The sequence below is a fragment of the Aplidium turbinatum genome, chromosome 2, assembly GCF_918807975.1.
Source record: "Aplidium turbinatum chromosome 2, kaAplTurb1.1, whole genome shotgun sequence".
NCBI classification, from domain to species: Eukaryota; Metazoa; Chordata; class Ascidiacea; order Aplousobranchia; family Polyclinidae; genus Aplidium; species Aplidium turbinatum.
Window position 1 is genome coordinate 33,670,791 of NC_137473.1, and position 23,567 is coordinate 33,694,357.

The 23,567-nt window shown below is 37.9% G+C and overlaps 2 protein-coding genes across 7 annotated transcripts in view; both read right to left on the reverse strand.

Moving 5' to 3' along the window:
- LOC145764745 (prominin-1-A-like) overlaps positions 1 to 5,057 on the reverse strand; it is a 69,037-nt gene extending 63,980 nt beyond the window's left edge. For 4 of the 5 annotated variants that reach the window (XM_082576406.1, XM_082576407.1, XM_082576404.1 and 1 more), the window contains exons 1-4: positions 4,790 to 5,057; positions 2,580 to 2,691; positions 1,678 to 1,742; positions 663 to 871 (exon numbers count right to left, since the gene is read on the reverse strand). In XM_082576406.1, the coding sequence (XP_082432532.1) occupies positions 663 to 871; positions 1,678 to 1,742; positions 2,580 to 2,691; positions 4,790 to 4,825 (422 nt within the window). In that variant the 5' untranslated portion in view covers positions 4,826 to 5,057. Of the gene's footprint in view, positions 1 to 662; positions 872 to 1,677; positions 1,743 to 2,579; positions 2,692 to 4,789 lie in introns of those variants that run through there. The other variant, XM_082576408.1, reaches the window with a different exon arrangement.
- A 4,792-nt stretch (positions 5,058 to 9,849) lies between these two features.
- LOC145764542 (prominin-1-A-like) overlaps positions 9,850 to 23,567 on the reverse strand; it is an 88,525-nt gene continuing 74,807 nt past the window's right edge. Inside the window, exons 21-25 of one of the 2 annotated variants that reach the window (XM_082576164.1) lie at positions 17,702 to 17,770; positions 17,116 to 17,250; positions 16,189 to 16,323; positions 11,622 to 11,730; positions 9,850 to 9,986 (exon numbers count right to left, since the gene is read on the reverse strand). In XM_082576164.1, coding sequence (XP_082432290.1) covers positions 11,679 to 11,730; positions 16,189 to 16,323; positions 17,116 to 17,250; positions 17,702 to 17,770 — 391 coding nt within the window. In that variant the 3' untranslated portion in view covers positions 9,850 to 9,986; positions 11,622 to 11,678. The remainder of the gene's footprint in view (positions 9,987 to 11,621; positions 11,731 to 16,188; positions 16,324 to 17,115; positions 17,251 to 17,701; positions 17,771 to 23,567) is intronic. The other variant, XM_082576163.1, reaches the window with a different exon arrangement.

Here is a 23,567-nt window from a genome sequence, read left to right on the forward strand (position 1 = left end):
AATCTAAAATCTAAATAAGAACAGAAATCGATGCTTCTGAGCAGGCCAACCTCAACGTCATATACAGTACAAGCATTAAAAGTAGAAGACCAGACAAAATAGTGCGAAACAGATAACATGAAGGGTGACAGAAAATATGCGAAACTGATACTTTTAAATAGGGATGACGGGCAGCAATTTTACAATTTGGATGTTTTCAAGAGGCAGACGAATGCTTGCTGCTATTCTATTTAAAAAAAATTCCATGCACGATGTTTTTTTTTCGTACTGTTCCTAAAATTTGGTTTTAATAACCAATGTAAAATAAAGACCCGAATTTATTGGAAACTAAATCTCTGGCAGTTTGGAAATTTTACCAACTTAACTAGGTTTCATAAAACTGACACAAAGAAAATTGCAAAGATTAACAAACAGTGTTGCCCATAAGTTAAATTAGAGTAGTCGTTGACCTTTCGTTTTTTAAGTGTTGCTAATCCAGAAAAACGTAATTAGAACATGAGCAGTTATCAACTTACAATTTGCAGTAAAACACTAATATGCATATCTCCAATGCACATTTATAATGGGATAACCTATTTACTAACGAAATATTAGTTATTCAAAAGCAGCAGGGTTCAAACCGGACTATGTAATGTAAAAACTCGTCACAAACCGTTACTTACGCAATAAAACCGCTCATTGAAAGGAGTAAGGTAAAAAGAACATGCCTCCATTTGCTTTTGGCTCGTTCAGGAGATTGCACCATTGTGCCTCCACATCTTTCAGTGCAAATACGGTAGTAACAGATGATCAATCCGATGATAGGAGAAAGAATCACAAACGCGAAACCAAACACTAAACAAGTGACAAAACCAGCTTCGAGAGACAACAGCTGAAAATACATAATATTAGAAATAAGAAAGTAAACTTGCTGATAATCAAACAGATGTTGTTTGGAAAAAGATTAACTTAAACGTTTTGTAAAGAATTTTCAAGCAATTTTATGGACAATAGACAGTAGTATGATATTTTCCGCCAGCTATCACAACTTTATCGCTACTCATACTTTAAAAGTCACCTCAGCTGAAGCTTCATTTCATACAAAATAAACAGAAATGAAAAAAGAAAGCTATTTAACAGTTTGATGAAAAAAAAAACATACAAGGGAGTATGATAAAAATCTTGGTTTGGTTTGTATTGATTTATGTTTCAGAAACATGGTCAGTGAAAACTTAATTTTGAAACTGTTGACATGCAAAATCTGGCTGTTGAAAGAGTGTGAGTTGGAAGAGATACCGCACAAACGTGGAGATGTCAAAGATTGTAAAAAAGTAAAAAAATTGATTGAAGCAATACGAAGTAGGCAACAACAAAACATCGGACGCACTGTTTAGCAAGAGGAATTACTAAAAGATGTAATTTAAGGTGGAATAGAATTTAGCTATTCACAGGAGAAGGGGGTAATTTAAACTACTAAGTATTACAACTTAGTATATTAAAAATTAGTCATTGTGACACAAATAAAAGAAGGCAGGGTAATGCGGAAGAGGAAGCATCAAACTCTTTGCAAATACACAAAATGAACTAACTATAGGCAGCCTAATCTAAGCACAGCACTTCTAAAACTAATTGTTACAACTTATGACATTATTTGAATAAAGGCATTATGAAACAAAAAATGCACCACCAAAACGTTACCGTTTGCCACTCGGCAAGAATCCCACCAAAACCATTGCTTCTTCTTACAACATCGAACACAAACTCTAAAAAATATATACAGTAGCATAACAATGAGGTGCTTGTCAATGAAATGGATTTTTATGTCGCTTGCGGTGTCTACTTTCTGATACATTACATCATTGTGTAATGTGTGCATTCTGAAGATGTGATTAATTTTCTTCTATCAGGTCATGCTTTTGTCAAATTGTATTTGAAATTTTTTTATGTCATATGTCATAAAACCAGTTATGTCATAAAAATTAATGAACAGTTTACTAAAACTCGATCAAAACTTGCTTGAAGTAATTTATCTAACATAGGCTCCGTTTTCACATGTAGGCTATATATTCAGACCCGGATTTAGGAGAAGACAGAGGGAGCAGGTGCTCCGGGCCCCGCGACTTTTAAAGGGCTCCCTACATGAAAAAAATGTGATGTTTTTTTTCCTTCAGCCTTTGAAGTTTCTGCAAAATGCTGTGCAGTACTGGATTAATGGTACTGTAGACGTAGAAGTGGTTTTTCGCGCCGTAGGCGCGAAAATTTTATTTGCACGGGGCCCCCCGATCTAAAAGTGCCCCGGGCCCCCCATCAGCTAAATCCAGCCCTGTATGTATTGTTGTTGCATACTCTATAAATTTTCGTTATACTGTAGTATCTTTCAGATTTCATAATATTATCATTCAGTATCTTTTCATAATAACTTCAAGGAAACCAAAACCGTTGATTTAAAATGATGTTAAAAACCGTAGTGTTACATAGCTGCAGGCCTATAGCCTATGCTTTGTACACTTAAGTTAAAGTAAGTGATAAAATTTGAAACCATGTCGAATTCTCCAATTATGAATAGGCAACAATCATAAATCTTCAACTAAAGCACAAACCTTCAATGGCTGAAAAAGGAATAAACACAAGATTGACAAACTTTTCGCTCATAATGAAAAGATGCTTCAAAGATATTGCGTTGACTGGTAGAGAAAGGTTTTCGTAATTTGCCTTTAAAATATAAATTAAGAAAGTAAATTGCATCAAGCGTAGTTGTACATGTGATAAATTATTTATTACAAAATCAGTGGTTGTTATATTTAGGTTAGATGCTACTGCTAATTAAAAAGGTTCCGCTTTCTGGTAATTGACTGCAAAAGTCAAATCTGAAAATCTATCCGAAAAAATAGGGAAAATACCAGCAGTGCCGAAGACGAAAATAAACGCCTTAAAAGCAATCTTGCATTTTGTTGGGCAGTGTTAATTTATCGCATAGGCCTACTAACAGTTAATGTGATTCATGGATAAGAATATAAATTTGACGTAAGTTACTCTATTTACTGTAAAATAAGGTTTCATTCATCAATCATTCTTGAACAAGGCTTTGATTTTGAACTGCTGTATTTTGAGAACGGAAACTGCTAGAAAAAAAATTAAAACATGAAAGTTGTTGCATTTTCAATAGTCTTTAACAGTATGTTTACAAATTTTGTGTATTTTTTTTTGAAAATGCCTTGAATGACTAAAATTTCTGACAAACTACAAAAAATCTGTGTTTTTTTTGACTTTTTTCGCTTCCGTTTAGATATCGGACAAAAATCTTCAAACTGCGATAAACTTTACCGGTAGATGTCAGGCAAGGGCTATACTTGCCGCAGAAAGGTTGTCACGGAGATATTGACGCGTTATGCCAGGAAAGAACTGGATAAGCTTCACTTTGCACAAAAAATGACAATTTTTTACAAAAAATGACAATTCTTTGTAAATAATTGGATATTGCAGAAGAAATTTAAATACAAACCTAGTAATTTCTTTCAACTTTTAGATAATACAAGTCTTCCTCTTTCTAAAACAGTCAAACTCATGCAGTTTGGCAAACAAACACCAGATTCATGGTGATTGCAAACAGTGTATTTTTTAGAAATTTCATGACAGGATATCCTGTCATTGCAGTGAAAGAGTTAATCAAACCAAAGCAGACACTTCAAACTGTAGATACTAAACTAATGTTTAGAAAATGTTTCGAAAACTAAATACTTGTTTCAACTTCAGTGCTATTTGAATTCATTTTTATTCCTTTTTTATAAAACGTGTTTCTTCACGGTATATGTGCAAGGTTGGATTGATGTAGATCTACACATCATTGTGTTTTGCTGGAATCTCCCCTTAAGACAACTTGCTAGAAGATGTTTGAATTGGAATTGAAGGCGTTAGGCTTCGTGACAGAATTTAGTTTCTATTATTTTGCATGTTCTCAGACCTTGGTGATGGGATAGGGTTCTGGTTCAATGTCTTCACCAAAGAGGAAAAGAACATTATTATCAAAGTATTATCTTTCTTAGTTCAACTGCATGGAATATTTCAAAACATCCTTGAATTTGATGGAATTCCTGCGGTGTTTATTATCGACCTCCCTTTTTAAAAATGGAATTAAATCAAGTATATTTTTGAAGATTAGTTTTATTAAAGCGTTTGCAGCTTCCATTCATGTTACGCAACCCTTCATACAAGACGCAATAACGCAACCGTATTTTTTTTGCTGTTGATGTTAGCTGCTGGAATAATTTTCTAGTTAAGTAAGCAGAAAACAAGTATGCGGAAAACATGAAAATCAATAATTTTCTTGTCATGGTCGCAGGCCTACACAACGCCGGGGAGCGCAGATAGTATAAATGTGGCGCGATAGGAATGTTATTTAAATGAATGTTTTTCCAACCCGGTTGCGTTTCAGACTTGTTAACAAATTATTTTTAAGGATGCTATGAATCATTTTTTCGAGCACTTTGACTCTGTTACATTTTTTTATCCCTTAATGAAACAAATTCGGTAAGAACCAAACAAATCAAATATTTCTACAAGAATATATGTATGTATTAAAGAATTTTAAAGTTTGCAATAACTATCTACAGTTTTAGGTAGACCAACGTATAATAATCAAGACTTAGCCTAAGAGATGCTCAAAAGTTATAAAACATAGCCTACCTAGCCTACCACTTCAAAATCTAAAAACGATAGTTCAGTTAAATTATGATGAACAAATAGGCACTAGGCTACACTGCAATAACAAACTCATGGGCCCTATGCCCTATACAATATATAGTTTAATTACCTGAGTGATGTTGGAATAAGTGATGTTTGAAGACATTATTCCTCAAATCCTGGATTTACAAAGGAGCAACCATCAGACAACAAGACGTATTCAAACTAAAAATGTTAAGTAAAATAACTGAAAACATCTTGTAACTCTTGCAGAGGCTTTGGCTGATTTATTTGGATGTGCAAAGGAATAAACTTTTGGAAAAAAGGCAAGTAGACATTGAAAACGTAAATCGAAATTTAAACATTTAATAACTCTTGCAAAGGTTTTAAAAGAATTATTTTAATAACATACCAAAGTGCTACAAGTTGTTTGCACATTGTAAAATCCTATCGTATACCATCTATGAAGTCACAATGACTAGGTTATTGTTGGATAAGATGACATGTCCAACAAAAAATGTCATGTGTCTAAAGATTTTTCCAACTGTGTCAGGCTAATTTGGGTGCTAACTTCAACGCACTGTAAAGCCAGTTTGTTTTTATCACATTTATTTTGTGAGTTTCAGCATTGAAAACTTCAAATTTCTGCATCTTTATTTAAAATTTACTATTTAAAAAAAAATAAAAATTTATATTTAAAATTTACAGCATTGTACTACTGCCATGTTGAATTTAGTAGTTTGGATGTCAACGAAAGATTAATTTGATGATTTCATAATGCCCAAATATGATATTGTTGATAGTTGTTACACATAAATCAAAATCAAAATATGTAACATTGTGCACAGATGTGCACATTTTTCAGTTTAATTGCATTGCTCTGAAGTTTTTAAATTGTAATTATTTCCAAAATGTAATTAATTACACTTTTCTATGCAAAAATGAAATGTTTCAATGTTTATATTCATCAACAATTTTTTTACAGTTTGTTGTATTCAAAAACAAGTAGAATTGCATTTGATAAACATTAGGTTGCCTTGGAGAAGTCCCATTTGAACTCCAACTAGTAGCTCAACAAAAGTAAGTTATACTGATACCATGCCTTCAACTTACCATATGCACCATAATTGCAATTTAAATCAAATATATTTGAAATTATATACAGTACAATTAAAAACAACAAAAAGTGTCAGTTACAATTAAAATTACATGAAAATATGCACTTGATTACATTCATTTACAATTGTAATTGATCCAACTCCGTTGATATTAGCATTTAGAAGTGCGAACAAAATTTAAAAGGGGCTGATGTTAGTAATTAGCTTTCAATATGTTTAGTCCATTAACCTTTTACATTCTCAGTAACGTATAGTATTTCTTTCCCTCAAATTCTGCCGTTTACCCCCCCCCCCATTTTCTCCAATATCGATCTCATATAGACTACAGTAGGCAAATATGGCTGTGTATGGTGTATAGTCATTATATCATCATCATCATCCATTCGTGCAGATCTGGACACTATCAACATAGTATCTCCAAACATCTTTGCCCATCATCAAATTTGACAGTTCATGCTTCTGCACTCCAGTGTCTTGTTCTAACTGATGAAAAAGGGGTCCCTTTTCCAAATGTCACAGTTTGATTCCCAATTAAAGAATAATACTAATTTTCTGTTAACTTCTAAAGCAGTGACCTGTCAGCTGTAGTCTTCGTTTTCGTATTGTCTCTGTGAGAGGTGGCAGGTCACTCTAAAAGTTTTTGTTTGTAAAATTTTGCTTCCGGCTAATGTTGAGTGCCTTCTTAAGTCTGGTGTAGCAGCCATTCTGGCGATTCTAAATACATTTTGTGAAAGTTCAACTTTCAGCACTGTAGGTCAAGACGCTTTCAACTATTGCTCAAAAAAATTCGTTTAAGTTTTTTGTACTGTGTGATTTCCATATCAATTTAATTTATGAGCTGCTTCCCAAGCTTTTGCTTTTTGAGATTTTATATTATTTCATGTGGAATCAATCTAAAAAACTGAAAAAACTAAGTATTTGAAATCATGACTTCTTTTGATGCGAGTTCCTCGTCGCAATTCTGTTTAGTTCCTACAAGTGAAGAGACTTTGGACAGTGGACACGTTGGTGACGTAGTTTATTGGAATGTCAAATGTTTGGTTGAATAGTTCTACTTGGGAGATGATAGATGAAATTTTTAAACTGACGAATGGTTCACCACTTCCAGCACATAAAGAAATCAAATTCTGAAGAGCAAATATCTTCGCCGATTTCAAAATAAAAATACAGTAAGCTTACTACTTGTAACAGTGGTCACAGCGGTAAACCATAATCTCTTCGTGGGAAAATTGTAACATAAAGTTCCCGGATCCGTTTGTCTGCATGTAGTGACCGAAAAGAAAACACTCCTTGAAACGTCTATTCAATAAGTGTATTCCTGTAAAATTAGCCCGCGGCTATCGAAATCGAGATGCAAAGCCGTACACCTCTAAAACTGTCACTACGATACAGATTACTTGGATAAAAGACGGAGAATTTGTCCAGCTAGCAAGCACCAAATAAACCAGTTAAATTTGCGACCGACTTCCAACAAACAACTTCGAGAATGAATCAGAAAAATTTGTGATAAGTCAAAGGCACGCCAGCAGTTAGCGCGACGCAACATTTCATGTTTAAACAGGTTTCAACTGAAACAGGTTTAAACAGGTTTGACACAGTCTTACGAACGATGGTGCAATTTTGGCACATGTTTTAGGAATTTCCATGACGTAATATTCAGTAGACTTGAACGGTTTTTATATGACGTTTGATTAGGTGAACAATTGTCTGGAACAAACAGCTACTGCAGAATTGGCAATAACTTCCACTCTTACAATCCATTCAATATCGGCTGGCACTTTACAATCGTTTACAATATACTTTTCATTACAACTTATAATCTTTATAATACTCAACTCTCAACACAACTCTAATAATAACTGCAATCAAATCACGAGCCATTTATAACAGGTTTGCTTGGACCAAAAGCTTCCAGAGACTAAAGTAATGTTACATCACAAGAATTTATTCATCTGGTCAACAAGTCAAGGAAGTTTCTAGAATGTCACGTACACAAAATTTTCTAAAAGCAGATGTCACAATAAACAGATTGCGTAACTTACCTAAAGGGCAGTTTACTATCGGTCAGCAAGCCAGATCTGGCTATCCTTTGAAGATCAAACTGTAGCAGCTGTGCATGAGAGACCAATGCATCGGTAGTTTTGTTGGATAATATGTGAGATTATCTTTTTTAGGTGTTATATCATCTAGATAGCGTAAGAGTCAGTGCCGGATTAACATAGTAGCAGATGTAGCAGCTGCTACGGGCCCCGCGTTTCACAAGGCCCCGCGCTTGGTGAGCAAAACATTATTTTTTCGCAAAAAGTGTCGAAAATAGTTGGTGAGTAATTTTTGGCTTGCAAAATGGAATGGCATAAAAGAATATTATAGTTGTAGAACTAAATTACTAGTCTCAACGTCTTGTCCCTTACCAATTATTGTAAACTTTATATCTATGGATGGTTATTGTTAAAAAAATCACCTCTTTACCAAAACTGTATTATATCTATGTATTCTTTGTTGCTTCAACACACCGGTGGTCCGTTCTGGAGTGCAGGTGGTGGAGTGCTAAAGAGGCTCTTTGCAACACGATAGTCCTTAAAAGCCGATGCCATTGAGGTTATTAAAGAACGTTTTGCTTTTATAAAGGAGGCACTGGAGAAACTTTCAAATGACCAAGAGCAAAATGCAGAATGTCGAGAGCAGGCAAATTGACTCCTCGAAAAAATAGAGTTGTTTGAAATTGGAATCTTAGTGTTTTTTTGGAATAGCTTACTCGGTCGCTTCCAGGCAACTCAAGCCTCTCTTCAAGCAAAGCAGCAAAATCCCAACATTGCTTCTGCGTTGTGTGCCACTTTGGCAGGATCCCTACAGATGCGTTCAGAGAACAATTCTCTGAGTCTGAATCAGAGGTGCAGAAGCTGACTCAATTGCCGGATTACCGACCAACAAGCACAAGAAGAATTGTCCGAAGTCGAAGGCGCGATGAGGATGTAGGCAGCGGCCGTTCAGTTCCAGATGCAATGGATAATGAATCACCAAAAGACAGACTCCGGGTGGAAGTTTTCCTTGCAGTATTGGACAGCCTACAATCTGCGCTGGAACAACGTCGCAAGGCATACACCCAATTGAACACACGATTTAGTTTTTTGCGAAATCTGCATGACCTAACACCTGCGCAGATCCAAGAAAGTGCTGACAGACTTTTAGAAGCATATTTCCAGGACTTGCAAGACGGATTGAAAGATGAACTACCTCAGTTTTCATAATCCGTAAAGCACATTGCTATTGATTGCTTCTCCAGAACTCAACTATTTCACTTTGATTGAAGAAAACAATGTTAACAATGCGTTTCCTAACATTAGAAATTTGTTACGCATTTATCTATGTATGAATGATAACATGATTGTAGGCTACTGGAGAGAGATCATTTTCAAAAATGAAGTTGATTAAAAATTATCTGCAAAACACGATGGGGCAAGAGCTACTACACTATTTAACTTTTCTGATTATTGAAAATGACTTTCTGAAGTCACTGAACTCATCTGAAATAATTGTCAAATTTGCAGAGATCAAAATGCGTCGAAAAGACCTTTAAATGATATTGTTGAAGTTTAATATTTCTCCAGGAAAATAAAACATTACATTAGACTTTTTGTTACCGTACTTTTGTTGTTGTAGGATGCAGATTAAATCTATAAAATATTTAATTACTTCTCGGTCATTGTCTGTACGTAGTAGCAGTATACATCTTGCACTTGGAATAATACTTTCATTTGGACTGTTTCTAGCAGTAGCTTTATTGTTATTTTAATAACAGTCCATTATAGCCTATATACTGCACTACATAACTTAGTTGTGCTGTTTCTACCACCCACCCAATGCATCCATATACTGTAATACTGTACCACGATACTACTGAAATGTCGTTTCTAGCTTGATGTATTGTCAGGCGAGGTTATCAGCGTAACCATGATGCTCCAACTCTGAACTCGGCAGATTATTTGACAAAAGTTAAAGAACGAATTTTATTTAGTTATATTTGTAGAAATGTCATGTGTTTTCTTGCAAAGCAAATTTTATTATTGGTTTAAGTAAAAGCAATACTCTTGTGCAAAATGGACAAACAAAACACAATAGAAATTTTAGTGAAAAAGATTCAAAGAAGACAATACAACTCTGTTCACAATTGTGCTTCAAAATGGTTCCTCAGGTCCGGCTTTGATAGATCTGCACAACAAAGAAAATAAATGAATTAGCAATATTCGATTTGATGTGTAGTCGAAACACATCTTCTGGGCAAAACAGCAAGCACTCTTGAAATTATTTTAACAAAATCTACTTATCAAACATTCAGGGAATAACATCCAATTTATCTTAACCCATATTTAGACAGATCAGTAAATAAGGTCTCCTAGATTTATCATACTTCTATATAACTGAAGTTTACTAATATACTGTAGCTTAGATTTAATAACTTGAACAATATTCGATTTTTTACATCAGTTTTTAAGAACGGAAGGCGATTGCGGCTGGTGGAATTATTGTTGAAAACAAAACATAAGTTGACTTCATATCAAAAGGTAGAGTAGCCTATCTGTTGTTGATATTTCTTGTTGAATAAAACTTGATTGGTAACGCTAAGTCGCAACTCAGCACTTAGCAGACTGTCTTTACATAACCTAGTCGCTTTTTATCACAAGAGAAATAGTTACATAGACTTTGGAAATAGCGAAACAAAATTTTTAGTAGTTTGCTACAGGAAAGAATTGTTGTTGGCTGCTCGTGACGGGGATGGATTATAACCAGGACAGGAACATGTCAATCGCGTCGTCCCAGGGGGTACTGAAGTTCAGGCCTTGATAGCTGCCTTTGCTGAGCAAGCATGCCTCATATTCCGTTCTATATAACTAAGATTTGTTTGGCCACAGAAAAGCGACATTCTAAAAGTTATCCGCCCAACAAAGTGCTTTGAATGACAAATACTTGAAACAACGAAAAGTGCAAAATCTATAACTGTAATCATAGAGACAACGCAGTTTTACGATCTTTAATTTGCAAAACCAGCAATAGAGTGTAGATTAGGCAACGAGTAAGCTCTAAGTTTGATGCATTGTTTACTGCTGGGCAACTATTGTGAAACATGGAATAAAAAAATTCGACTATTAAAGTGTTATTTGTTGTCTACTACAACACTAGATCAAACGCGAATTGACGGGATGACATGGGATTCGAAGGTATAAAATTTTATATAAAGTTTACAATCTTTAGCTATTTGCCATCAAGATAGGTATACTGAAAAGGATGTTGGCTAATCCTAAAATTTCTGACTTGGAAAAACAAATTCACAGGATTAAAATTAATGCAATAGATTGAGTTTCGCTTTTAGCAGCATAATCGTCGCTTACTTCACAGTGTATGTACTAACGACCTGTTTCAGCCTGATTCATTGCATTCGTCATAGCACATGACTAGGGAACTGTGTTCAGAAAGCTACTGCAAACCGTTATTACCACAGCGAACTCACAGCATCAGGCTAAAACAGGTCGTTAGTACCTACAGTACATAGTGAATTAAAAATTAACATTTTCAATGGATATCAAACTACTTATGTACAGTATACCAGTACAGTTTATAAAAAGTTATATAATTTCATATCTGTCTCTGTAAAACTCTTTAAAAAGCTTTGATTCCAGAGAAAATTTTATTTTTCTGAGTGTAGCTTAGGCCCCCCAAACATGGTTGGTTTTTACGACGCGATAAAATTTCGTAAATTTTTAACCGTCATGTAAATGCTTGAGCAACCCGTAATAACCTTTCCCTAAAAGTTCAGTGTCGCAGACATAATTGCAAAGAGGCACTCACAATTTTGTATTGCTAGACGGTAACGATTCTCTCTATGGCGCTTTTCTTCTAAAAGGGTTAATATTCATCAGGAGCATCTGACGAGCCCGAAATGTCGATTTTCACCTCCCTATCAGATAAGAATAAAATTATGTAGTGAAGAAAACTACTGTAAATAAAATTAATGGATTCTGGGTCGAACTCCACCTAGCACCACCAATAAATTAAATCAAACATTGCTCAACGGGACCACGTCGTAAACAACTAAAATTTGAAAAATGCGACTCTAGGTCTTGTAAGTGTGTGTTATGACTATGACGCATAGCCTATCGAAGTTCAGGTCACATCAAAAGAGGAGGTGTTTCGTGTTGGTGAGATATGGTTTAAGATTTTGCACTGCAGCCTAATTGTTTAAGTAATTTAGTTTGTAATCGTGATCATTCTTAGTTTGAACAGCCTATACTTAAGCCTAATTGCTGTAACGTAGATTCATACTGCTACATTCATTCCGAATATTTTGTAATCGTGACCGAATGTTTTGTAATTGAGTGAATTACTGTAGCTCGGTGTTTCTCAACCTCGATTCCGCGGATTCAAATGAGTTCGCCGATGGTTCTGACTAAGTTCGCAAACACGTCAACATTACAAAATAAAAATTTTGAATCAAGTTATTTTATACACTTGTCACGTAATAACTCTTTCAGTTGTGTGGTACGTTTCACAACGTACACTTACAAACCTTTCAACCGAATCGTGAATTGAATGTCAATAATTAGTCTACATTTTCTCGGTGTCGTAAATTCGCAACCTAGCGCGTTTGGGAAAGGCAAAACAGCCCTTGCTTCCCGAGTTCTTCGTGGTGTCACGTAGTCATTTTATGAATAGAGAGTTGTTCGAGAGACTGCTGGCCTTCAATGAGAAATCAGTAAGCTACCTTCCTGAAAGAGCAATAAGCTACCATGTACTTGCTCATCGTTTCATGCGACAATAATTGGATCGCCAGTTTGTTTTTCTCTAGTGATTTTTCAGCCATGTATGCTAAACCAGCTGAAAGCGGCTACTTTATGGAAGGATGGAAAATGTTTTAGAGTTTTTGGAAGTGAATGATGCATCCAAATGGAAAATCAAATTGTGAATGATATCAAAAACGTTTTTGACGTAAACGTAAATGTAAAAGAGAATGACTTGGATTTTCACGCTGTTCGTCGTATCATGTTTTTGGATCGAATTTGTCTTAAGTCGGTTTGTTGAGAGCATCTGTCTACGAGTGAATGGTAATATTCTTTCACACAATTACAGTCAAGCATTTAAGTGGACCAAAATTTTTTTGACGTAGGCCTATTAGTGCTACAGGTTCGGTTAAAGATGGACTACATTACAGAACAATTAGGCTAGTTGAGTTGCTAAGCTTACAATTACGGAAATAAAGGCTTGAAATTATTTTTCTAACTCAATTGTGGTCAAACGTTCAGTTAATACAGTGGTTCTCAACGGGGGCGGTACCGCCCCCCAGGGGGCGTTTAGATTTTGCAGGGGGCAGTATGATAAGCTCGGCTTGAGGGGGGCGTTTTGATTACTAGGAGGCATTCTAATTTTCCCATTTACCACCCAGCGTAACGATTTCGTCGAAGAGCTCGTACCTTCGTGGTAGCATTTCCTACCTCATACCTGGTGGAAAAGGGATTCAGCTGTGTTCTGCTACATGCCTAACTGCAAAACCCACTTGACATATCCATAAGAGGTGATCTTCGAATGTTTGTCACTGGCTTTACAACGGATATGAAGAAACTGGCACTTTCTCACCAAGCCCAAGGTTCACATTGACTACCAGTAGGCCTATACTGTTTTCAAGTTCGCAAATATATATTTGCTTTTCATCAAATACTTAGTTACTAGTCTCTAAAACCCTTACAGCCTGTTTCACCCTAACAGCGAGATCATCAGAAAGTCCTTATTCTAATAGAAATAGACTTCTGTTTGAATAAGGACCTTTTGATGATCCACCTTCAGAGATGTACGTATGCGCCGCAAATTCTACGCCGCATACTTGCGGCGTAGACTTTTTGTTTGCGCTAACGCTTGCGGCCACATTTTTTTGGATAGTTTGCGCTTGAGGATGCGCTGTAAAGTTTTCGCGGTTTTTTAGCGCATAGCGTCAACGCATACTTTTTAATGTCTTAGTTGTTGTTTGCAATTTTTTTTGTCAAACTGCGAAATGTTGACGTCTTGCAATTGCCCATTGTTCTAGTGTTGTGTCACAGTGTCATCTATTGTTCAGTCAGCTGGAGTTTGTTTGTATATCGCACTACTGCCTTTGACGCTAGAGTCCCACGTGGAGACTGAAGTCTTGCAGAAAAAAAGAAAGAATTAGTTAAAACAACTTAGGCCTACTGAGAAATTACTTAGTAAATTACGGCTCAGAACAGGAATGTAATGTAAGCAAGCAAGTAGGTAGGTTGGTAATGTCGCTCCATGTAAAATGTAAACAATGACTTGGCTTCGTAGTGTGAAGTTTTTTTAGTCAAGCAGTGTTGAAGGCGTTTGTAAGCAATTGTGAGCACTTTAATTTATATTAGTTAAGTCTTGCATTTTGGGGCAAATCAGAAACTTCTCAGGCAATGAGCAGTGCAGCCTATGTATCTAAACAAACTCAAATATTTGGTCTCCGACCGTGATTGCTTGCATGATGTTGTACTCTGTATCTGTATGTTATATGTAGTACATTAAGTTGCAGGTTATTCTTGTTGTAGGCTATGTAGCGTAGTAATGTGTAGGCCTACATACATTAGACTATCAAGCTAAGGTAATTTTTACTTGACAATTTATACATTCTGTTGCGTAAGTATGTAATTATATATGTTTTGTAACTTGATGAGCAGTTTAGCAAAACATGCATCCAGGGACCAATTGTGAGAGGCTTTTGAGTAGCCTAGCCTACTGCTAATAACACTAGTAATGCTAACTATCCCTGAATGCTAATAACAAAGAGTTGTGCAGTTCAGAATCTAAACTTGCTTGTATCTGGCAGTTTTGTCTTCCATTAACCCACTTTTTAAAAATCTTATCAGAAAAAAGCATAGAGCTTAGGCTACTGAGAGAATTATGGCATTAAAAGCAACATTAGTCTTATTCAAACGGAATCATTTTAAAAATAGTGTTTTTTATAATGGATTTTTAGGGAGCGACAGTTAGTATATTACTAGGAGCGACAGTTAGTATAATACTAGAATTTTCTTGATAGGAATATGGTACAGTTTCTTACACTACACTATTGTATTCAGGGAATAACTTACGGTAATACTAATCTCCAAGTGAAATGGAGCATGATAATACAAATCCATGGCCCTACATGGAAAAGTATTTTAAGCTCTCTTCCTCGAAAGGCAAAAACTTATATTTTCAATGCCAGATGTGCATTCCGGCCAAAAAGATAATTTCTTGTAACGAGAAATCGCGAAGTGGCTTTAAAAGTGTGTTGTTTCGAGTGGTTTATACCGTGTCAATGTTTGGCACCTATAGCAAACAAAATGAGTTTGCGCTAGAGTATGCGCTAACGCTGACGCCGCCAACTTTTTTTACAAGTTGCGTTGACGCATGCGGCGTATAGTTTCTCGAACGTTTGCGTTTGCGCTGACGGCGTCAATATTTTTTGTATGCGCGTACATCACTGTCCACCTTTTAGGGTAAAACAGGCTGTAAGGGTTTTAGAGACTGGTAACTAGCCTATATTTGATGTAATTCGCTCTGCTTGGCATTGAGCATTTTTAGTAGTATTAATAGTATTTATTGTTTTATATTTGCTTTTCGTAATTAATCGTTTTTGTTGGGAGGTGTAAAATTTTGCCAGTTCATGAAAGGGGCGTTGGGCTAAAAAAGGTTGAGAAACACTGAGTTAATAGAACCAAAACTTAATACATTCAACGAGCAGGCAACAAAAGTCCTTTTTCCCTTTGCGACTACGTGCTTGCGCAAAGCTGGATTTTCAGCTCCAGCTTTGATAAAAACCAAGTATAGCAAGATTCGCAACCAACTTCAAGCGTAAGACGGTATCAAACGCGCATTATAAACCATAAATCCTGATTTTAATGAACTTGTGAAACAATTTCAAGAGAAAGGTTGTCAATTAGATTTGCATTGCGTGTAGAAAATTAATAATCACACTTGTTAAATTTATATAGGCCTAAGTGTTGAAAAGACTACTTCATTTTTTAGTAATTCATATGTACTTTCTTTGAGTCCGCAAATACTTATGCTGGTGTGAAAACAGTCTGCGGCCTGAAAAGGTTCAAAACCACTCATTGTGCAACGAGCAAGTCATCGTAGTTGATGTTGGAAATTTGTCGTAAACATGATCTCAAACGAGGAATAAACAGGTAATTGTAATCAATCGTTTTGAAAGTTTACGTAAGTAACTGCAATTGCATTATCACAATTACCCAATCCCCTGGTTACTACTCTACTTCAAAGAATAATAGTAACGCCAACGCTTCATTACAGTTCTGTAAAACTTGATGCATTACGAGTTTCGTTTTACCCAGAAATTTAAAAATTATCAAAAGTACAGCTGGATAGGCAAAGAAGTCCTTACGTTTTGCTCCCAGATGGATCTGAAGTTCCCCCGGTCAATACTGTTTTTTTATGAGAATGCCCACTTCTACTAGAATGAGAATTTTGGCTTCTATGAGAACGAATTGACGATTTTGACACAGAACCTTTGGCTGCCCTATCAAATAAGAGTAACAATGAAAAGGTTTAAAACTTCATTAGATTCTAGTCTACAGTTCCACGTTCTTAGTTTTTGAGTGTAACCTGTAAAATTAGCCCATTTTTGGATTTTGCATTCCACTGTTTCGTTAGATTGTCCAAAAGTTTCAACCAGTTGGGTCTTAACAACAATGGCTCCTGTTATTTCTGCTAGTCTTCATTGACTTGCATTAAGCCTACAGAAACATTCAACAACCATAGACTGGATGACATTCAAGAAAAGAAAAGTTCTTTTATGTCTGAGCACTGATAAAGCCAACTCAATTGACAAAGTGAATGATGCATCCAAATGGAAAATCAAATTGTGGATGTTATCAAAAACGTTTTTGACGTAAACGTAAATGTAAAAGAGAATGACTTAGATTTTCACGCTGTTCGTCGTATCATGTTTTCGGATCGAATTTGTCTTAAGTCGGCTTGTTGAGATCATCTGTCTACGAGTGAATGGCAATATTCTTTCACACAATTACAGACAAGCATTTAAGTGGACAAAAAATTATTTTAACGTATTAGTGCTACAGGTTCGGTACATTACAGAACAATTAGGCTAGTTGAGTTACTAAGCTTACAATTACGGAAATAAAGGACTAAAATTATTTTTCAAACTCAATTGTGGTCAAACGTTCAATTAATAGAACCAAAACTTAATACATTCAACGAGCAGGCAACAAATGATGCATTACGAGTTTCGTTTTACCCAGAAATTTAAAAATTATCAAAAGTACAGCTGCATAGGCAAAGAAGTCCTTACGTTTTGCTCCCAGATGGATCTGAAGTTCCCCCTGTCAATACTGTTTTTTTATGAGAATGTCCACTTCTACTAGAATGAGAATTTTGGCTTCTATGAGAACGAATTGACAATTTTGACACAGAACCTTTGGCTGCCCTATCAAATAAGAGTAACAATGAAAAGGTTTAAAACTTCATTAGATTCTAGTCTACAGTTCTACGTTCTTAGTTTTTGAGTGTAATCTGTAAAATTAGCCCATTTTTGGATTTTGCATTCCACTGTTTCGTTAGATTGTCCAAAAGTTTCAACCAGTTGGGTCTTAACAACAATGGCTCCTGTTATTTCTGCTATTCTTCATTGACTTGCATTAAGCCTACAGAAACATTCAACAACCATAGACTGGATGACATTCAAGAAAAGAAAAGTTCTTTTATGTCTGAGCACTGATAAAGCCAACTCAATTGACAAAGGCTAAGTAGGCTACACTTCTAACACACGTCCAGAGACATTTTCCATAAGCCTTTTTGTTGCCTATCTCCTGGATTCTTTGAGTTTAACTGCTCTTGCACATTGTTTCATAAGCACATTCTAACATATACATACGTACATTTCAGTTTGCTCCATTCTTTTGCTTGAATTGGCACTTTCAGGTACCGGCAATGCTCCCGACGTCGTACTTTTGTGAAGTAACGAAAACAAAACAAATGAAATTCAATTTATTTAAAAAACAAAAGTAGTATAAAAAAAATATGAAAAAAACAGATACCATTACACAGAAGTTATTTAATAGAGTTAGAATTAGTTGTTAGGTGGAAATTTAAAAGATTATCTGGTAACATTCTTGTTTGATGCAACATAACCCCCATTCCTCTAGAAAAGGTGGGGTAAACATCGGACACCGCAATTCTCATCTGGCCAGCTTGCCGCGGCTGGCGAACTACCCACTTAGCGGTCGACCTACACATACAGCTTGTCTATGAATTCTAAGCTACCCTCCACATTGGGTGCTTGAAACGACCGGACACTACAAGACAAAAGCAACAATGGCCGACCAGAACGTCGCACAGCTTTGGTATGTAAAAAACTTGCACGCTTCAACATCAATGTGGCAGCTCTCAGCGACACCAGATTTGCTGGAGAAAGCAGGATAAGAGAAAGTGGAAATGACTATACCATCTTTTGGAAAGGAAAAAGCACTGACGAGCCGCGCATTCATGGTGCAGGTTTTGCAATCCGTTCCCAGTTTGTAAACAAACATAATCTTGTCCCAAGTGACTTTCTCGCAGCAATGTGTTGTAAAATTACGTTTAGTTTACATATGTTCCTACGTTCTGGTTTCTTTACTTGGAGCGCTTTGCGTTGATTGTTTTCTCAGTTCGCGTTCCCAGCTCACTCAGTCTAGTTTTCATAAGAGCTTTTCTTACAATGTTCGGTTAAAGGGAAGTTTTGTTACTTCAAGTTCTGAATGTGTGAAACAGATCTACTTTGTTCGCTTTATATTTATGGTTTGTGTTTTGCAGGTGTACTTCATTTCTTAGTTTTTTAAAACTCAATAAATGGATGTTACAATTTAAAAACTAAAATGAGCAAGTTAATGAAGCCGGAACGCTTTGCTTTAAATCGAAACGCAAGCACAGCGGCAAAAGAATGGAAGCACTGGAGGAAGACGTTTGAAAATTACTTGGCTTCTCTCCCCGTCCAAGACGAAGGAGAAAACCGGCGGGATGACCTGCGAATACTTACGAATTGTGTGGATTTTGAAGTCTACGAATTCATCGAAGACTGTCAAGATTACAACAGTGCATTGAACGTTCTTCAAAACTTATACGTGAAGCCTACGAATATTTTATTTGCGAGGCATCGTCTAGCCACTACCAAGCAACACCCAGGACAATCCTTAGACGAATTTCTTTAAAATCTAAAGCTTCTAAGCAAAGAATGTGGTTTTCAAGCCGTCGACTCGGCTCAATATCAGCAGGAAATGGTACGCGACGCATTTGTCAACGGCATTTCTTCCGATACAATTCGACAACGCCTGTTAGAAAACCAAGAGCTCAGTCTAGCTGACGCATACACTCAAGAAAGCACCCTCGATCGAGCTGCAAGAGACACTCGGATATTTCATGCTTCAAGAGACCAACTACAGGCATCGGCCGTCTTATCGAACTCAAATATCCATAGCGACCAAGTTGTTGAAGGTAAGAGCAAAAACAATTCTACTATCAGTGCGGTAAGCAACGTCGCAAGATATTGCTTCTTTTGTGGGATTCCTGTCATGAGAGGAAGAGATGTCCTGCGCGAAATGCAACTTGTTATCATTGTAATAAAGTTGGACATTTCGCTAAAGTTTGCAAAAATAAGTTTTCTCGAGGAAAAGTTACCGCTTGCGTTAATTCCGACTATTTTTGCGCAATTCACCCCGCACCGCGCTGTTTGTCTCATGCTACTATGAAATCCTTCGTTAATGGCATCGAGCGGTCGTCACTCATCGACTCTGGTAGTTCTGTTAGTTTCATCAATCAAGACACTGCTTACAAGCTAAAACTTAAAATTGAACGCTGCGATTCCAAAGTCTCTATGGCCACGCACAACTCAAAAGAAAAAGTCGTAGGTAACTGTTTCATCGATATTACTGTCGGCGAAAAATTCTACAGCAGTGTAAAAGTTGGCGTTTTACAAAACTTGTGCTGCGACACCTTATTGGGAGCATACATCCAAAGAAATCATCGTCGAGTAATTTTTGAATACCAAGGAGGTGAACCCGATTTTGTAGTTAATCAACAGAACGACTATTGCTTGGTGATCGCTGCAATAACTGATGAAGCGTCTCTTTTCACAAACTTGACGAAAGACTGTAAGCCGATAGCTGTTAAGTCAAGACGGTACAACGAGTCAGATAGAAAGTTTATAGACGCAGAAATTGAAAAAATCTCTTCCAATGGTATCATCCGCCCCAGCAATTCGCCTTGGCGGGCACAAGTTCTGGTCGTTAACAACAAAGAAACAAATAAGAAGAGGCTATGTGTCGATTATTCACAAACAATAAATTTGTTCACAAATTTGGACGCGTATCCGCTACCACGCATAGACGATCTAGTTCATCGGTTGTCTGTCAATAAGTTTTTTTCAACGTTTGATCTCAAAAGCGCCTATCACTAAATCCCTAGATCTTACAGCTGCCTTCTATATCTTACAGCTGCCTATGACACGTATGGCATCGCGGCCTTACTTGCAAGCTGCTTCGCCTGTTTCCTGACCGACATATGGTTCATATGATTATGGAACTTGTCAGGAATCGAAGCTTTACCTTCACCACCGGCAGCTCACGGCGAAGCAGACTGAGACGCCTGAAAAACGGCGTCCCACAGGGATCGGTCCTGGCTCCACTTCTTTTCAACATCTACACCCACGACCTGCCAACTACGGTCTCCGCAAAATATGCTTATGTGGACGACCTGGCAATTCTCCACTCCGCAAAGTCGTGGGAAAATTTGGAAGACCCCTTGAGCCAGGACATGAAAACTCTCTCAGCCTATCTCCAGAACTGGCGACTGAAACTCAGCGAAACCAAAACTGTGGCAGCGGCTTTCCACCTACATAATCGGGAAGCTGATCGTGAGGTACACGTCCAGAACAACGAAAAATTTCTGTCCTTCTGCCCCGAACCAAGATATCTTGGGGTGACACTGGACAGATCGCTCACATACCGCCACAATTTGGTGTCACTGCGCAAAAAACTCACATCACGCGCTGCGCTAGTCAAGCGCCTGGCAGGCTCTAGCTGGGGGGGGGGGCCAGGGCTGACACTTTACCTTAGCCCTTGTCTACTCTTCAGCAGAGTACTGTGCACCTGTTTGGTGCCGCAGTGCTCACTGCCATAACATCGACACTGCCATAAACAGCGCCCTGCACACAGTGACCGGATGCCTGCGTCCCACACCATTGGACAACCTCCCCATTCTCGCTGGCATCCAACCCGCTGAGTTTCGTCGTGAAGAAGCCACTCTGTCCCTCGGTCGACGGGCACTGGAGCCTAACCACCTTCTCCACCACAAGATTTCTGCTCTCCCAAACGAGCACCCCAGTCGACTTAAATCAAGACACCCATTCGTGCCAGCCGCTCAACTTCTTATCAACGAAGCTGATGTACAAGACATCTCTGCGGCTGCTTGGGCGGACCATAAATGGAGTTCTGAATGGAAGTCAACCGCCACCAGACTCTATTCGTTCATCCCCGACGCCGACACACGCCCCATCGGTCTAACACTACCAAGACAGGCATGGGTGCGCCTTAACCGTCTCCGTACGGGCGTCGGGCTTTTCCGCTCAACCATGCACCAATGGGGATGGCCTCTTCCTCCTCCCGTGAATGTGGTGCCGAGGAACAGACCGCAGACCACATCATCAATGACTGCTCCATCTTCAAGCCACCTAACGGAGTGGAAGGTCTGCGTGTCATGGATGACGAAACCAAAGACTGGCTGCTTTCTAGTAGCCTTCCAGTGTAGTCCAGGAACATCGTGAATATGGGGTGGTAAAAAGATAGACCCTCAGCCCCAGACGCTCACACGACGACGACGACCAAATCCCTATCGCTTAAAAGGACAAAATTTATACCGGGTTTGAGGCTTCCGAAAGACTTTGGGAATTCAACAGAATCCCTTTTGGAGTAACAAATGGCGTTCTCTAGTTTCAAAGGAAAATGGATGAAATAGTGAAAATTGATAAATTGAAAAATACCTACCGTTACCCAGATAACGTTACGGTATGTGGGCGTGACAAAAGTGAACACGATAAAAATGTCTCGCGCTTTCTTCATTCAATTCAGAAAAGAAATTTTACGTTAAATGAAGACAAAACAATCTCGTCGGTCAAAGAAATCTGCATTCTCGGGTATTGCGTCAGCAATGGCCAAATAAGACCGGATCCCGAACGACTACGGCCACTGCTTGAATTACCTGCGCCTCAAAATATCAAATCTCTCAAAAAAGCTCTAGGATTATTTGCCTATTATGCACGACGGGTCGTGAACTTTTCTGATAAAAGTCAGAGTCTGAAAAACACTATGTCGTTTCCACGATGTCCAGATGCGTTGAAAGACTCTGTTTCTATTAAACAGGAAACCTCCGAATCCGCATTCGACGAGACGTTACCATTTGTTGTCGAATGCGACGCGTTGGTGATTGCAGTTTCTGCTACTCTTAACCAAGCAGGAAGACCAGTTGCTTTTATGTCAAGGACTTTTCAAGGGAGCGAACGGCATTATCCTGCCGTAGAAAAAGAAGCTACTGCAATCATAGAGGCTGTTCGCAAATTGAAGCATTTTCTGGCGAGACAACATTTCACCTTGGTCACAGACCAAAAGTCGATGGCATTTATGTACGACAACAGGAGACGCACGAAAGTTAAAAATAATAACATACAGTGTTGGCGTCTCGAACTCGCATCATTTTCGTATACAGTGCAATATAGACCCGGAAAGGACAATGCCGGACCTGATACTTTAACTAGAGCGTATTGCGCGTCTACCGGCAGTTACAATCTAAACGAAATTCATCAGAACCTTTGCCACCCTGGTGTGAGGAGACTTTCCCACTTCGTACGGTCCAAAAATTTGCCATTCTCAATGGATGACATAAAGAGAGTGTGTAGTAACTGCAGAACATGCGCAGAACTAAAACCAAGATTTTTTACGCAGCAACAAGGCACTCTTGTTAAAGCTACTCGCCCCTTCGAACGCATATCGATTGATTTTAAAGAACCATTACCATCCAGTAGTCGCAATGTGTATTTGCTCGTAGGAGTGGATGAATTTTCACGTTTTCCGTTCTGTTATCCGTGTTCAAACATGTGCACCGAAACGGTGATTAAGTGTCTTGATAATGTATTTTCTTTGTGTGGTTTCCCTAGTGGTGTACACACTGATAACGGGGGAAGCTTCGTGTCTAGAGAATTCAAAAGTTACTTAACTAGCAAAGGCATTGCCACCAGTCGCTCTTCTATTTATCATCCCATCGGGAACTCGCAAGTCGAGCGCTACAACGGTATTATTTGGAAAGCGATACGTCTGGCATTGAAATCTCGTAATCTACCTCCTAGTCGTTGGGAAACGGTGCTTCCCGTTGTGCTGCATTCTGTTCGGACGTTGTTGTGTACTGCAACTAATGCTACACCGCACGAGTTATATTTTCGTTTCGACCGACGATCTCCAACTGGGTTATCACTGCCCGTCTTGGCTACTGAAACCCGGGCCTGTGTTACTGCGCAATTTTGTGGGTTCGAAGAACGATGATCTGGTTCGGCGAGTCGAACTAACCGATGCCAATCCTATGTATGCAACTGTAAGATCACCAGATGGAAGAGAATCAAATGAGTCGCTAAGAGACCTAGTGCCGTGCCCGGACGACTCTCCCGATCAATCTCATTGCCCTGAACCATTCGTCACGGAGAATTCCAGATTGGAATCTGAGGAA